We start from the raw sequence: 15559 nt of genomic DNA on the forward strand, positions 1-15559 counted from the left end.
GAACCTTACCGAAGCAAAGATGTGACTTTTTACGAACCAAGGAGAGATTGTGCTTCAAAGACCCTGCTGGTGTTGGGATCCCACCAGGCAGACAAAATAGGCTTTTTTTTTTTGTGGGGGGCCCTAGCCCCCTGCCTGCACATAGGGAATGGAAAAGACAGGGAGAAAACCTCTCTTGCTTGCTTTCCAGTTCTGCCTGGCTGTGTTTCAGGGAACAGGCGAGTGATAATAACCTTCTTAATAGCTTCTGGAAGGCAAGGCAGGATTCGACAAGGCGAAGCTAAATGGCGGTGAGCAAATATCAAGCAGACATCCTCTGTTCGGAGGGTTTCTAGAGGGATGCTCACAACCCCACCCTGACCTCATCGGTTTTAATTGGGTCTGAATTCTGAAATTCCCATCTGCTGGGAGAACTCAAGTTGCTGGCTGACATGGGGAGCTGCAGGCAGCGTGTGAAGGGTGAGGGCAGCCCCTGCCTCCTGCCCCTCTGGAAGACCATGCAAGCAAGAGAGGGGCAGGATCTCATCCGGTCTTCTGGGATCCTTGGGGCTAAAGAGAAGAGGATTTATGATGGTGTTTGGATACTCCCTCATAGCATTTGATTGTTTTCTAAGTCAGATTCCTTCCAGCAAAGAAGCACAGGGATGCTGCTGCTTACTCCCTGACTGGTGTTTCATTTCTAGAAACATAAGACACCTTCTGCAGATGGCTGGCAGGCATAAAGTCTAAGCCTTTCTAGATTGGCCACGGGCCCTCTCCCACAGTCATGCTGGTCCTCCAAGCAAAGGAATCACCTAGTTTGATAATAATAAATATCTTTCTAGCTGCTTTTGCTCATACCTCCAGGTGTTGCCTGTGCAGAGCAGCTGGGGACCCCAATTTGGCAGAAGTCCTGAGAAGAGGCTGTTCGGTGAGGTCCCTCTCCAGCCAGGGCTAAGGCAGCAGAAGCCCAACTCCCCTCAGGAGTGACCCGAGAAGTCCTTAACGGACCAGCCAAATCCCACTTTGAACCCACTTCTCACATTAAAAGGGTTCTGCCTTGGGGCCACTGGCAGGTCCTGACAGTTTTTGCCTTCAGACCTTCTTCCCTCTGAGGGAACGGATCCACAGCTCTTGGGATGTTCGCCCCCTTCCCCCAGCTATCCCTGCTGTAGCTCAGTGGATGCTTGCAGCCTCCTCGCTCCCAAACGACTGTGCAAGAGCAGATTTGTCCTTGGAGGCAGCCTGCACAGCTGCTGTGCCAAAACGGATCACAGCCGAGCCTCCTGCTCCGCCATGCAGGGGCCACGCAGCCATGAAGAGACCAAGGCTGCGGAAAGGCAATCTCCCCGGGTTATTTACAATAACAGTGGGCGAAGGAGTGTTTGAGAAACCAAGAGGAAGCAGCATAAGAGCCTCCTCTTTTTACATACAAATGAGCTTTCCAGAGCCTAAATTATCTCTCTCATCTCTGCCGCAGGGCTGGGCCACCGCAGCTGGCTCCCAGCACACCTGGCAGACAAGGAGCAGTTCTGAGAGGCCTTTGGAGGCCGCTGGTGCTTCACCTTGGGGGGTCAAAAGCTCTTGTCTCGGGTTCCTGAAGGGAGAAGATCTCTTCTCGTGTTGTCAGAGGACATTGTGCTTGCAGGGAGAGGAAATGGATAGTGGGGACACAGCTGAGTTAAAGGAAGAGCAAGCTCCTGCTCGCAGGGCAGGAGGAAATGGCAGCTTGCCATGGGTCCACTCCACAGGCCACTGGTGTCTGGGGAGAGGTGGCACAAGAGAGAAATGGGTGCTCCTCGGACACAGCTCAGGGAATTTCTTAAATCTGATGCAACTGGAGGGACTATAACCTTGCTCTGCGTTAGGTGGGTGCACGCATTTGGGCGTTCAAAGCAGAGATGTGGAGGGGAGCGCTGGTGGTCCCGTGCCCAAGCTGTGGGTGCAGAACCAGCTGCAACCATGACCTGCACCCACCCCGTGTCCCCAGGCGGCCTGTGCCTTGGAGAGGGCTTCAGAGAGCGTTGTTGTCATGTGTCAGGCTGTACTCTGCAGCTCTCTGATGGATTTGGGTTAAAAGACTCCAGATTTCTTTCATAATTGGTTGCCATTAATGAGAATATGCCACTGGTTGTCACAACGAGTTAGAAACAGCAGGTCCCAGGCAGGTGAAAGGGGAGACAGCCAGGGGAGATGCAGAGGCTCAGGGGCATGGAGGGACCCTGCCCACCCCTCACAGACATCGCTCCCTCAGCCCCCCCAAGCCCCTCAGGGCCCAGAGTTATACTGCATTGCCTTCAGAGAGCAAAAGGCACCCAACACTAGCACCTACGAGCAGTTGCAAGGAAAAATGCCTCTGGACTTACGGAGGAAATATTCTGCTGTATCGGCTTCATAATCTGCATCCTCAGGGAAGTGATCGATTTGCTTACACAGACCTTTAAAATTCCCTAGGGAACAAGAGAGAAAAAAGAAAGAAAGAAAAAAAGAACAAATGAGAACACCAGAAACCTCCATGGAGGAACAACTGCCCTCTGCATCGCGCTTTACACCCTCCCTTCCTTTCTCCCAGGCAGCACCCGCGCTCATGTACGGACCACCAGATGCTCTCCTCGCATGCTCATACATACATCTCCCTCTTATGCACACAAGACAGATGCAAACTCGTGTACACCCAGAGCAGCATCCCTTGCTTTGTGGCAGGCAGCACTGAAGATCTTGGCCACGGATAGACAGGAGTTCGCTGCCCACCTCTGCAGGGGGTGGACCAGGGGTTGCAGGCTGGGTTAAGCGGCGAAGCACGCGGGTTAATATCCCTTCTGTTAGCATCCACTGGTACAACTTCGGGTATTTGTGTAGCCGTAGGAAAGCCCACTCTCCATTTGAATTTCACCTGGCGTGGCCTCGGTGGATTCCAGCAGTGCTGCGTACAGCGGGCTGATTGTGTTTGTGCAGAGAAGTGTTTGTTTTTCTCAGCTGTGAATTTGCTCTACCTAGTCATTTCACTGGCGGGATATATTCCATTGTTCCAGTGTTGTATGAGAAGAACAAAAGCTCCTAATCTACTTTCCCCATATGACTGCTTGTTTTGTGTACCTTTACCAGGCCTCCTCTTGTGTTCTCTCACAGATTAAGCCTGCAAGAAGCTTGGCACGAGTGTGTGGGTGCAGCTCTGTAGCCAAGCACCCCATGCACTGCAGGAGTCAAATCTTCTGCTTTAGATGAGAAGCTGGGCTGGTCACCTGAAGATTGACCAGTCTCATTTCCATACAGGGTCTTCTCCGAGCCTCTCTGCTTCTGTGGGAACCATCTTTCACATACTCCATGACCAGCAAAGCCCTCCCACCAGGAGGCCAGAGAGATCTGCCTGGTCCTTCATCATCTGGGATTTCTACCAGTTTCTTATTTTCACCATTCTTGTCACTCTCCTCTTGAAATCAGCATTACTGCTCCAGAGTGGTAATCCTCGAGCATCATCAGCATCACGACCACTGGTTGACCAGCCACTGGTTGACTAGTGTCTTGAGGTATCAAGTTGTTCTTGGTGGGACAGGGGCGGCTGTTTGGAAAGGAGGGATGCAGTTCCCACATGTGGTGCATGGCTGGGCATGGTGGTCCCATGGGTCCCCTAACTGGGGACAGATGATTTGGGTTAGAAGGGGCCTTAAAGATCACCCAGCCATGGGCAGGGACACCTCCCACCAGACCAGGTTGCCAAGGCCCCATCCAGCCTGGCCTTGAAGACCTCCAGGGATGGGGCAGCAACAGCTTCTCTGGGCAACCTGTTCTAGTGCCTCCCACCCTCACAGTAAAGAATTTCTTCCTAAAATCTACTGTAAACTCACTCTTTTATTTTAAAGCCATTGCCTCTTGTCCTAACACTATACTACCTGATAAAGAGATCACTCCTTGATCTCTCAGGTATTTGGGTCTATCTGCAAGAGGGACCAAGCACAAAGAGTTCTCCCTGCATTTTTCTCCAGGCCAGGCTTTGCTGAAGGAAAGTTTAGGATGCTCTGGGAGGCTGCACTGAGCAGATAGCTGTAGATCTGCTGGGTCAACCGCCAAGCTCAGCTCTTCTGCGTCCTGTTGGCTTGTGCCTGGTACTTCTGAGATACCCATCGCCTTTAACTGCTAGTTCAAAGAGCTTCCGTGAAGAGGCTAGACACAGCAGAGAGGAGTGTGTGTAAGAGGTAAGTAACAGGAAAAGAAAGTAGGAGCAAAGCCTCTCCGTAGACCTCTGAAGTGTTGTTCCCACAATGAACCTGTGGGCTGTGAAAGGAGGTTATTAATCACCCTTCCCCAGCACAGTTACTTCATCCAAGTGTCTGCTTCTCAGCCATGGCTCTCCTGGAAGGAAAGCTTCACAGCCAAGCAAATTTCCCCGCCACACTCCCACCTGCTACTTGCCCACACAGTACCAGTGAGGAGGGCAGATAATTGTATGAAGGGATCCTTTCCCTTGCTGTGTTTTGTTTTGTGGGCTTGCGTGGCACAGCTAGCTGGAGGCTCAGGTGCTTAGAGGTGACATGCAGGCTCCTTGAAAGCTTGCTTCTGGTGCTGGATGTCCCGTGGGTGTTGCAGAAGTGGCTCAGCAGGGTGCTTGGTCATTGGGGTGTCCAACCCCAGTGTGTTTAACATGCTGTGGTATTGAGGAGCTGCTCTTCATCTTCATGTGCTGTTCTGGACTCATCCACCTCCTGGTTCAGTCCTGCTGGTATGCTGAAGGCAGGGTAGGCAGCACTGGTCCCACCTTAGCTGCTGCTTTGTGTGTGACACCAGCACAGAGCGCCGTGGCTCTGGATGACAGCAGTTTGTCCGTGCTACCACAGTCTCTCCTCCAATGCCTCCTAGCTCATATGGGCAATGGATGGAGAAAGGATGCAGAATTTAGGTCATTAATGTGGTCACTGGGAATAGGAGAGAACAAGATTCATTTTCTGCTCTGCCACAGGCGTGCTGCTAAAGCCATTTCTTATCTCTGCCTTGGAGGCCCACCTTGTGAGATGGGGAAACAGCGCTGCTCGGCATGACATGCTGTGGGGACGTGCTCCAGAGGGCACAGGGTGGCCACATGGGTATTAGAGGCTGAACGAGTGCTCAGGATGCTTTGGGGACCCAGGAGTTGGACTCGATGATCTTTGTGGATATTCCATAATTCTGTGATTCTAGGGCAGCTCAGGAAACTGCTCAGCATGGAGAAGTCACTTCTGGCACCAAGGTGGCTCAGCAGTTCTCTCATGGACATCCGTGGCCTGCTGGGATGGTGGGACAGCCTCCCCAGCACCTGTGCCAGTGGAAATGCCTCAGCCATGCACGGGGATGGGGGTAAGGCTGCTCAGAGGTGTTTTGGAGGTCTGACACAAGGCTCTTCTCCCATTCATTCACAGAGACAGGGAGGGAAGAGCCCCGTGCCACGCTGCAGCTCCTGAGCAGGAGCACATCATTATTTGGAAATCCTACTTGACACACCACTTTGGGGCTCCTTGGGGCAGCCTGATTTGGGATATGTTAAGCAACCAAGCTCTGACTTGTCTCGGGAATGAAAAGCTGAGGATGCCCAGGTCCATGGAAAATACCCCTAATCCTAGCGCTCAGCCTTCTGACACGACAGCAAGATACCTGAGCATCCCCCAAATCCCCTGGGTGTTATCGTGAGTCCTTCAGTGAGATCCCCAGCGTTTGCTTGTCACCTGCCCGAGCTTTGGGAAGCTTAGGAGCAGAGACAGCACGTTGGGCTGTGACCTGCCATGCTGCCAAGAGCGACCGAATGTCTGAGGCGCACAGACATCAGCTTCGACTGAGTTTTTAGCCTCAGAGACCTCCTCTGATGCGGCCAGGCCACCGTTTGGGTACACGCTGTCTATCCAGGGCAGCTGGCAGCTGCCAGCTCTGCTGCAGCGCGAGCCGGACCGAGCTACCCCCGATGAGAGCCTGGCTCGGTGCTGCTGATGGCACGGTTTATTTTTGTGCCGCTTTGTGCAGCCCTGGCTGTTTCAGAAGTCTTGCCTGCCTGCAGAGTGCAATCCACTGGCAAATAGTAAGTTCCAAAGAGCACAAAGCTGCTCCCTTCCTGCAGGGCAGGGAGCGCTTTTAAATGGTCAGGACCGTACATCTGAAAACTGGGAGCCAGAGGGAGAGGAAGAGACGTCCAAAAGGAGAGAAGCAGACAAAGAGGGGAGAGAACAGAAAGACCTGTTTTCCCAGAATGATTTGTGATATTTCCATTTATGGGAAAAAGCAATCCGCTGAAAGCTTTCCTCTAGCCTCCCTCTCTAATTTAGCAGAGGTTTTGGCATGGTGGCTTGTGAAGAAATAAATAAAGTGGCTGGATATAGCTGTTGTCTCTAAAAGCTCGGAGCGACGGCGCGGTGTTAGCCAAGGATTCGGCACCTCTTGCTGCCACATGCTTCCTGTATCGTTTTAGCAAGTCACTTAACCCCCCTCTTCTGTCACCGGCACTGGGAATAATGGTATTTCCCTGCCTCGGGGAAGCAGCCTGAGGATATTTGTATTAAAATCATGAAGGTGATCAGACACTGGAGTCATCTGGGCCAGATAATTCTCCCCACCTTCCAGTTCAAATGTAACGTGCTCCTCCTTGATGTGACCTCTCCAATAAGTGCTGAGGCTGTGCCCATGTGAAAGACCTCCCAGATGCATGCTTGTGATTCCTGCCTTAGAAGTAAACTTCACTGAAGATTAAACTGACACTTGCTATTTACCTGTGAAACAAATGGCATGAAACGACCCATGAAGGGCAGGTGGACAGTCAAAAAGCAAAAACATTTCTTTCTGCTCCAGGTCCCCATTTCTGAGCTGAGCCCCTTTGGTGCCAGGTGGTGAAGCTCAGAGCCAGCCTCTGGGCTGAGAGCACAAACTCCAGAGCTGTATGGCAAAGCATTGGCATGCCTGACACATCCTGGCGAAGGTTTTCCAAACCAGGAGTGGAGGTTTGCCGTCACCATCCAGAAATGCTGCTAGTGATGCTGACTCTCTGGTTGATGATAATAGTTTCAAGAGGAAGGAGTGAGGTTTCATGGTGTGCCAAGAGAAGCACAGGAAACGCCCTTTAAAGGCATTTTGACTCAGCTCCACCCGTCCAAGGAGGAAGCACACAAAAGTGCTCATTATTTGGGAAGATTTGGAGCTGGTGAAGAGTGCAGTGGCAGGGAGCAGAGAGAGTGCTCATGGGCATCTGCTTTCACCTGCCTGTGCTGAGGCACCCTAAAAAAAAGCCAGTTACCCCAAAGTGCTCTCTATTGCCCTAGGATGGCATCTTACGAAAATGAGGCCATCTCTTCACATGTCTCAGTATGGATTTAAAGGCCTTGGTTACAGGTTGCAGGGTTATACATGAGGGATGGTCATTTTGAGGGATGGGGGCTTGAGGAGGTGCTGCTCTAGGAGCTCTAGCCCTGCACAGCTGCAGGCGATGCTGTGCCAGTGGCAATGCCTTTTGATTCAGGTGGGAAGCTTTAAGTCCACAGAACCCACAGCTCTATTCTTTAGGGACAGAGGAGCTTTCTACCACGAGGTGAAGCTCAGTGGGGCAGCCAGTGGGGTCTGCAGGGGTTGCGTCTGGAGAAACAGCAGAGATCCCACGAGGACAAAGGGCCATCCAAAATCTTGCCACCTTCCCATACAGCTGCAACGTGCCTGCTTTGATGTGGCCTCCTCCAACATAAACATGCAGCAGTGCATATGTTAAAAATAAAAAAAAAAATAATAAAAAGAACGCAAACAAAACCCTAGCAACATAACCAGTATGTTGCATACATAATTCTCTCCCTGGGGAGAGGATAAAAGAACAAACCACATGTGACTGATATCAAGCCCCATCACTTAATGTGCCACTGGAAATCATTCAGATATTGTGGTGAAGAAGACTGTAAAAGGACTGATGCAAAATAGAAATTGATCTTATAGTTATGAAAGAATATCCCCCCTGCCTACAAGGGAAAACCATTATACCAGCTCTCCTCGACGTATTATTAATAATCATGTTTATTACAGCTGTTGCTAAGGATCAGATAATAACGGGGTTTTACTGCAGCAAAAATGGTACAAACACTGCCTTACAGTGCCTCGATGAGCCCGAAGGAAGGGCTATATCGCAGCGCATTAACCGTGACCAAAGCTACAGCAGCGAACGGCCTGACAGCACCAATTCCGGCGAGATGACTTCGGTCGGGAGGCGGTTAATAGAAAGAAAAATGTGGATGTCGCTGGGCAAGGGACAGAAAAGTGGGAGAAATCAACACTGGGGAGGAGAGGGTGAGTGGAGTCCCGGCCTCGAAGCCTCCTCCTGGGGCAGCAGCCTTCTCCCTGCCTCCCCACCCTGCAGCTCCGTCCTCCGCTGCCCCCCGGCTGGCTCAACGCTCTGCCACGAAGTGCAGCAGTAGCAAAAGCAGTTATTAAGATTATCCGAAGATTTACGCTTATAAACACCCTCTTGTTACAGGGTTGTAACTTTCAAAAATATCTGCGGCGGCGTTGCTTGGAATTTCCCGAGCTTTGTTGCAGGCAGAGAGGGGGGTTGGCTGGGGACGCTGTGCACAGGCTCTGGAAGGCGTTTTGGTGCAAAGACAAATCCAGCACGCTGGAGCTTTGCAAGCTGAAGCATTGCGGGTGGCTGGTTTTCAGGCACTGCTAGACATCTGTCCAAGTTACAAATTAAAAACCTCAACACGGCAATAAGAAAAGTCATTCAAAAAATCCATTTTTTTTTTTTTTTTTTTTTGCATACATCCAGTACAAACATCTCCCCTGGTAAGCTATTGACTCTATTTTCTAGATGCTCCCAGAATCAAACCTGAGCCGAATTTCTTCTGAAAACAGTACTAAACACAAAAATGTAGTAGGCTTATCTAAAGCTACGGCTGTTTTCTCCTCCTAATGTTGTATTTCTTACATTTCCCAGCTGTGATGGGTTTCTGCAACTGAAAATAGTCTTATTTCTACATACATAGCAAATGCACCTTGTGATTTCATATATACACATCAATGAAAGCGTTTGTGTTTTCCTCACTGATATTTTCCCGTGTGGTCTGATGGATGTGTAAAGCACTGACGATGCCTCTGATTCCTCAGCAGAGAGGTTAGGAACTATTTCTGCAGCTGTGAGGGTGCCTGGTGCACAAAACCATGTGAACTTCCATGCGTACAAGCCCTGTCGCAGAGTTTTCAAGGCACGGCAGCTGAGCCAGTAAAAGCTATTACCTCTGCCTTGCAAGAAGAGGCAGAAGTGGTCCGTGAATGAGCTGGGAGCCAGAAAAAGGACTGAGAAAAGGGTTTGTAAATAGTTGTGCTCAGGTGTTGCAGTGTGATGTTGGGGTTTAGCCACCCTGGAGCACAGCCGGAGAGCTGGAGCTGCTGGAGGGAGGGTGGAAGAGTGAAGGCAGGAGATGATCAGGGCATGGAGAGAAGTCCTGATGAAACAGAAAGGGCAAGTGAAAGAAATCAAGATATTCCGGATGGATAAAAAAAAAACACAACCAACAAACCACCAAACTGGCAATTTGTAGCAAGAACATTTGTGTGTGTGTGGAAAACGAGTCAAATGTGACACTACAACTGCGAGCCGAGTGACAGGAAGGGTGATGCAATTATCTGCAGTGAGAGAGAAATGATGTGCATAAGGTGTGGGAGGAGAGGAGCTGCTCCACCGCTACCACAGGCAATCCCAAGCTGCGGCGGCACATCCAGATGTCAGGGGAAGGGAGATACTAATGGAAGCCTGGGGGGAAAAGGGTGGATGGGATGAAGGGAGAATTTAAGAGCTGTTGCTTCCTTTTTTTTTTTTTTTTCCTTTTTTTTTTTTTCTTTCTTTCTTTCTTTTTTTTTCTTTTTTCTTTTTCCTTTTCCTGTCACGGCAGCAATATTGTAACTAGGACAGGTTTTGCATACAGGGTTGCAACATCAAACTCTCAGAAACAAGAGCATGTAAACACTGTCCCAGCTGATGGGGATGTAGGGGCTGAAGAGCCCCAGCCATGAGCTTGAAGACCCAGAGCTCAGCTGGGCTGCGTCCTCCCCAGAAGCACGCAGAGGATATCCTTGTGGTGGAAGATTTATAATTCCCCTCCTCTGGTTGGGTTGCATTTATTTTTTCTCCCCAAAACAATGGCGTTGATCTCTGAGAGTACATCAGAGGACAGGGCCAGGCTTACCCTGGTGGCTGATATCTTGGTGGGAGGTGAGACCATAGCCCTAGGGGCGATTGGAAGTCATGGCGCACAGGCGTGGACGCTTGCAATCGCAGTGCTGTGGTCAGAAGGCTTTCTGAAAGCCTTTTCCTTAGTCATTTTCAAATTATCAAGGAGGAAAAAAGGCAATTCAGATCTTTCACCTCCAACCTCACGCTGCATTTGTCTCTGACATATCCTGCTGGTTCTATAGGGAGCGGCTGTCCTCGGTTAAACTGGTGCAAACCCAGTGAGACCCTGAGCGGCACCTTCAGCTGCTATGGTCACAACCAAGCAAGGAATTAGGCTCACAGCTGGCAATTAACTTGTGAAGTATGTGGTGTGCTTTAGGGTCCTTCAGAATGAAAAGTGCTGTATAAAAATTAGTTATTAATAATAAAAATACCCGAGTACCCTAGGGAAATAATCCAGAGAATGGAGCAAGGCAATGGCAGTAATAGCTTTTGCTCCATCCTGCCTGTCTCCTGCCCCTTTCCCTCCGAGGCTCGGACACACAGGGGAAGGGTGAGACCTCATCCCTCTTATTTAGCAATTGGTTTCTTTAATGACCTCAGGGTGAGAACTGGCGGACTGGCTGCACTGCAAGAATTGGTCTGAGTGGCTTCACCAGGGTTGGAAAACCTGTTATATCTCTTCCAGCCCAGAAGACAAGCGTGGAGATGATTTTAGGCAAAGAAGCAGAGCAAGAGCAGTGCTGGGTATCCGCCAGCACGGCTGACACTGGGGGAACCCAAAGCCCTTCACGCAAGGCTGAGGAAGCTCCCCTGGCGCGGGGCCGCCACAGACGAGCGCCGCGGCCATTACGCGCTCGCTGAGCTTGCCCAGGCTTTGCCCAGCCGGGGAGCATTGCTCATCCCTCGCTGCAGCCAGATAAAGTGCCCTGGGGGCTTTGCTGTCCCTTCAGGCAGCAAATGCCCCTAAAGCAATAAAGAAATGGGGGGAAGGATGCGGCAGATGCGATGCACAGGGAGCCTGTTCTTGCCAGCCGCTGGGGACAAAGCTATTGGTGTCCCCAGTGGTTGGAAGGGGAGCTCCCTGCCCTGGCAATGTCCCCTTGCTGGGGACAGCCCCCTGTGCAGCCCCTTCCCCAGCTCAAAACACGTTGGTAAACACAGATTACACCCCACGGGGCCAAACGAGGTATCTGGCCCACGTGAATCCAACCAGAGCGTGCTGCCCAGCTGCACCGCGGCTCCCAACACCTCCAGAGGAGCAGCTGCCGCTCCGGCTCACTGCTCTGCTCCCAGCCCATGTCGAACACCGGCTGTTGGAGCAGCTATTGCACAGATTTAATTTCAGGTCCCTTCCTCATGCAGCCCAGCAAAAACAAATGCCAAGCCTTGCGAGCAGTGTTAGCCTTTGGAGGCTGCTGATAGAACGTTAATAATTTTATTCATGTTATTTCTCCTGAGTTGCAGGTACCCCTGTGCTTTACAAGGAAACAAAGTGCCTTGGCCCTCTCCTGAAGCACTTGTAACAAAAGTTAGGCTTAAGCACAGCACTGGGCTTATTTAACAAGCAAACAGTGCCAGCAGGGTGCTTGGAAGAGGGAGGTTTATTGCAGCACAGGACTGTGAGACATTTACGGTTGCGTGCGTGTGTGTATCCTGTTAAGTTTATGTTTGCTTTTAAAACGAAATCGGCGGAGAGGAGAAGCGTGCCAGATTTAGGGATGGTGCCTGCAAGAAAGGTGAGCAGAGGTCGGCGAGGGGTGGATGATTTGGACAGGAGCAGGCAGAGGGGAGGCTGCGAAGGATGAGCGTGAAAGCCCCTGCGGCACAGCTGGAGCAGGTAGCGCTGCTCAGCCACCAGAACCCCTTTGAAGCTTGACTGCAAACCGTGCTGCTGCACCAATATTTTTTCATCCATTGAGCACGCTAATTCATTACAGAAGAGTCTGGAGGTGTGAGCTATGTGCTAGGGCTAATCTCTGAAGCGTTTTCAGCTTCACTACATGTAACATTGCTCTTGCGTCCTGGGGAGGAGGCTATTCATAACGGGATAAAATTTACTTGCAGTACTAGACTGGAGAATATTATTTCTAACGTGATCTGGTCCGGTTACACTCAGTTAGAAACCTGAAGGGCCGTTTCAGGGGTTTGAATCATGTCCAAGCCACCTTGTGTGGCTGGGATCGCAGCCCCTGGAGGCGTGCCCAGCAAAGCTTCCTGCACCAAACTGCGCCTCCCTGCCTGCCCCACACGTTGGGTAAGGTGGGTCTCAGAGCTGAAACTGTCCATGGAGTCTGTAAAACAAGAACTTGGCTCCTGAAGGCTGCTGAAATCCCTTCCAGGTCTGCCCACTTTTCCATGAAAAAATTCTCAGTTCTCCACTGGAAACGCCGGTAGGAATTTCCAGCCCCCTCCCCAGTTTCTAATTGACTGCTACGCTTCCAGCAGCCTGTGAAGCAGTGGAGCCTTAAAATGCTGTGCTGCACGTTAGATCTTCCCCTCGTGATCTTATCATCGCGCTGGAGCTGCCTGTCAGGACGTGTGCCAAGATCAAAGAACTGCAGCATTTCAGCTTCACTTTGTGTTTGCCTTTCCATGAGTAAATCCTTTTTTTTTTTTTTTTTTTTTTTTTTTTTTTTCCCTATGCTACAGCCACTGCAGAAAGCCTTTCCCTCTATCAGCTGGTCAGGGTTTTTCAATGAAAATTTCTCTGAGGGGTACAGAGGCTTTGACTCGATCCCAGATGAATGAGATGAATACACGAACTGCTGGTCGACTGACAATTTCAGTGCATTGAACCCATGATTTTAGTCTAAAAAGTATTAATTTTTTTTTTTTTTTTGTCCCACCCCAGTGTAGAACAGGAAGCTTTATAATTTCAAAGTGGTGTGGGACACAAAGAGAGGTCTCTGTGTTCTGCAGGCCCAGTCTCTGAATCAACCTGTCTTCACGTCAGCCGCCGTGCACCTTTCCCCCCATTCCTGGCACGTGTTTGCAGCTTGCCTGTGAGGCCTGCAGGGCCAGCTGTGGCCTCTTGTCCACTTAGCCCTACCCACAGCTGCTGTTCCTCAGCCCCTCAGCCCGTTCCCCCAAAACCAACTCTGAGGTACGCTCTGCACCAAGACCTGGTTCTCCAGGCCTCTCGGTTAGCCCAGCCTCCCAAGGCCTTGGTTTTGCCAAACTGGCACGTGAGTTGTTTCAAACCCAAATGTGAAACCCAGTCTGCCTTGTTCCTCTATGCACCAGTCTCTGGTCCAAAGCATTTTTCCTGGAGTCACTTTTAGGGGACATTGGAGCAAGGTTTGGCCAAGCTAGGACTCAAACCGTGCTGGTTTTCCTCTCGCTTCCCCTGCAACCAGACAGCATGAGCACTGTGCTAATGCCTCTAAAGGGCTGGCCTCCATCCCTACCAAAGGGCTCCTCTCCTCCTGCAGTGCAGTCGAGGCTGTGCTGTGGAGCAGAAGCGATTAATATATCAGAGCGAGGACGCATGGCTTTGCCTCGCCACCGGGATCCTGTAACAACCCCGGAGCTTGGAGCTTCCCTGGCGGGGGGGAGAAGAGAGAGCATTTCTTGACTAGCTGGAAGCCCTGTGTACAGAATACCTGTGGAGACTGGCAGAGCAAGCGTGCGAGCTGGGACTGGATGCCTTCCAAGCATCAGAGCAAAGCCGAGTCTCTCAGTGGAGGATGGGATGCTAAATTTCGACAACGGGAAAGAAGCAGATAGACAAAGGGTGAGTGGGAGGGGAAAGCCTTTCCCTGCTAATGCTGTCTGTTCGTAGCGTGAGGCATTATTATGTATTTCCACATGCCATCAAGTGTACATGGCATTTTACTGGCAGCTAAAAAGGCAGGATCTTGCCCCCTGGATTTCGCTATATGAATACCCCAGCCTTTGGGGCACCAGCAAGCACGGATGCTTGGCTCTTCCAAGGATGCTCTCGGCAGCTTTCAGAGTCAGGCCACTGGGCTTCATCCACAAAGCCTGGATCCTGCTTCTAGTAAGGTCAGTGGGAAAGCATCGGGAACATGATTAGGTCTGAGACTTGCAGGCTAGAAGGAGGGAAGGAAGCAGCTGAGAAAGGTCACAGGCTGAGCTACTGCATGCTCACATCTTGTTTGCTCCTGGCTTTAGCCGGGTATCTCTGAATCATTCCACATTCTGAAGATGCAGTGTAGTAAACAAAGTTAATAGTCAGAAGGGGCAATGCTTGCCAAGGGCGTAGGCGAAGTGGAAGTCATTAGCACAGGAAGACTAGCAGCAGTGAATGAGCCCTGAGGGCAGGCGGGAGGGAGGTGGACAAGGCTGGGCGGTGAAAAGGGGAGAGGGGGCCGCCAAAGAAAAGGAGCAGAGCTGATGCTTTAGGGAGATGGATGGGGCTGGGGAGGGGAGAAGTGCTGAGCTAGCGCAGGGTAGGGTGGGAGAGGAAAGGGGGGACGAGCCCCAGCAGAGCCACGTGAGGCCTTGGAGATGAAATGAGGAGCTGAACTTTGATGTAGAAGGAGACTGGGAGTCAAGGCAGGGATTCAAGCAGAGAGAGTGACACAAGTGGAACAGCAGGTAGGGAAAAGATGCTGCTGCTGCACGCTGGATGTTTTAGTGTGAGTATTAAGCCTACCCTATACTACCCGTTGAGCTGCAGGGGTAGGCATCTCCAGTCTTTGCCCGTAGGTGTCGGGCACAGAGACTTTCTACAGAGAGGAAGGCAGTGGGTTTGCCTCTATCCTCAGACTTTTCCATTTCCCACACTCTGCAGGGTCCCAATGAGATCAATGCCACTCTCTCTGCTGCTTCTCTGGATCATATCTCACCAAGGGTGGTCCCTGCAGGACAGAACTGCTAGCATGAGCAAGAAACCTTCCCGTTCCTATGGCTCCCTCTCAGGAGAAGCCCCATCACCCATCTTCTGCCCAGCTTAACAGCTGGGATAGAATGATCTGAAATTACACAACAGTCCCTGAACAACAGCCTCTTTTCCTGAAACACCTGGGAAATAAAAGGAAAAAGGAAGAGCACCATGGAAGGGGGACAGAGGTCACTTCTGTGCGGCAGCCAGGAATGGGATGTGCCAGACCTGGGGACCAGGTTTTGGTTTTAAGCCCAGTTAGGTCATTGTGAGAGCAAGGACAGCATCTGGACCACTAGGCTATGAAATAAGATGGATTCACATTCTGAAACCCCGAGTAGATCCTATGTCTTTTCTATTTTTTTTTTTTTTTTGTTAACAGCTCATCTCTCTTTCCACTCCTGAAACAACTTCCTGCATGTGAATTTCTTCTGCTTTCTTACCTTTCACAATGCTTCCTCACACTGCTCCTTCCTCTTCCTTCACATTGCTCCCCAAATATTGGCATGCAGTTTCTCTCCTTCAGCTTCCTGACCTCTGTCACTCTGTCCTAATGAGCCCAACTTTTCCAT

At 50.8% G+C, this 15559-nt stretch overlaps 1 protein-coding gene across 1 annotated transcript in view; it reads right to left on the reverse strand.

The window, feature by feature from the left end:
* The window catches only part of CACNG2 (calcium voltage-gated channel auxiliary subunit gamma 2), a gene marked incomplete at both ends in the record, with an annotated part of 47380 nt that overhangs the window by 1949 nt on the left and 29872 nt on the right, over positions 1–15559 (reverse strand). Inside the window, one exon of the mRNA XM_082784508.1 lies at positions 2346–2429. Within this exon, the coding sequence (XP_082640634.1) occupies positions 2346–2429 (84 nt within the window). The remainder of the gene's footprint in view (positions 1–2345; positions 2430–15559) is intronic.

Source organism: Aythya marila (assembly GCF_965140915.1).
Source record: "Aythya marila genome assembly, chromosome: 1".
Classification (NCBI taxonomy): domain Eukaryota; kingdom Metazoa; phylum Chordata; class Aves; order Anseriformes; family Anatidae; genus Aythya; species Aythya marila.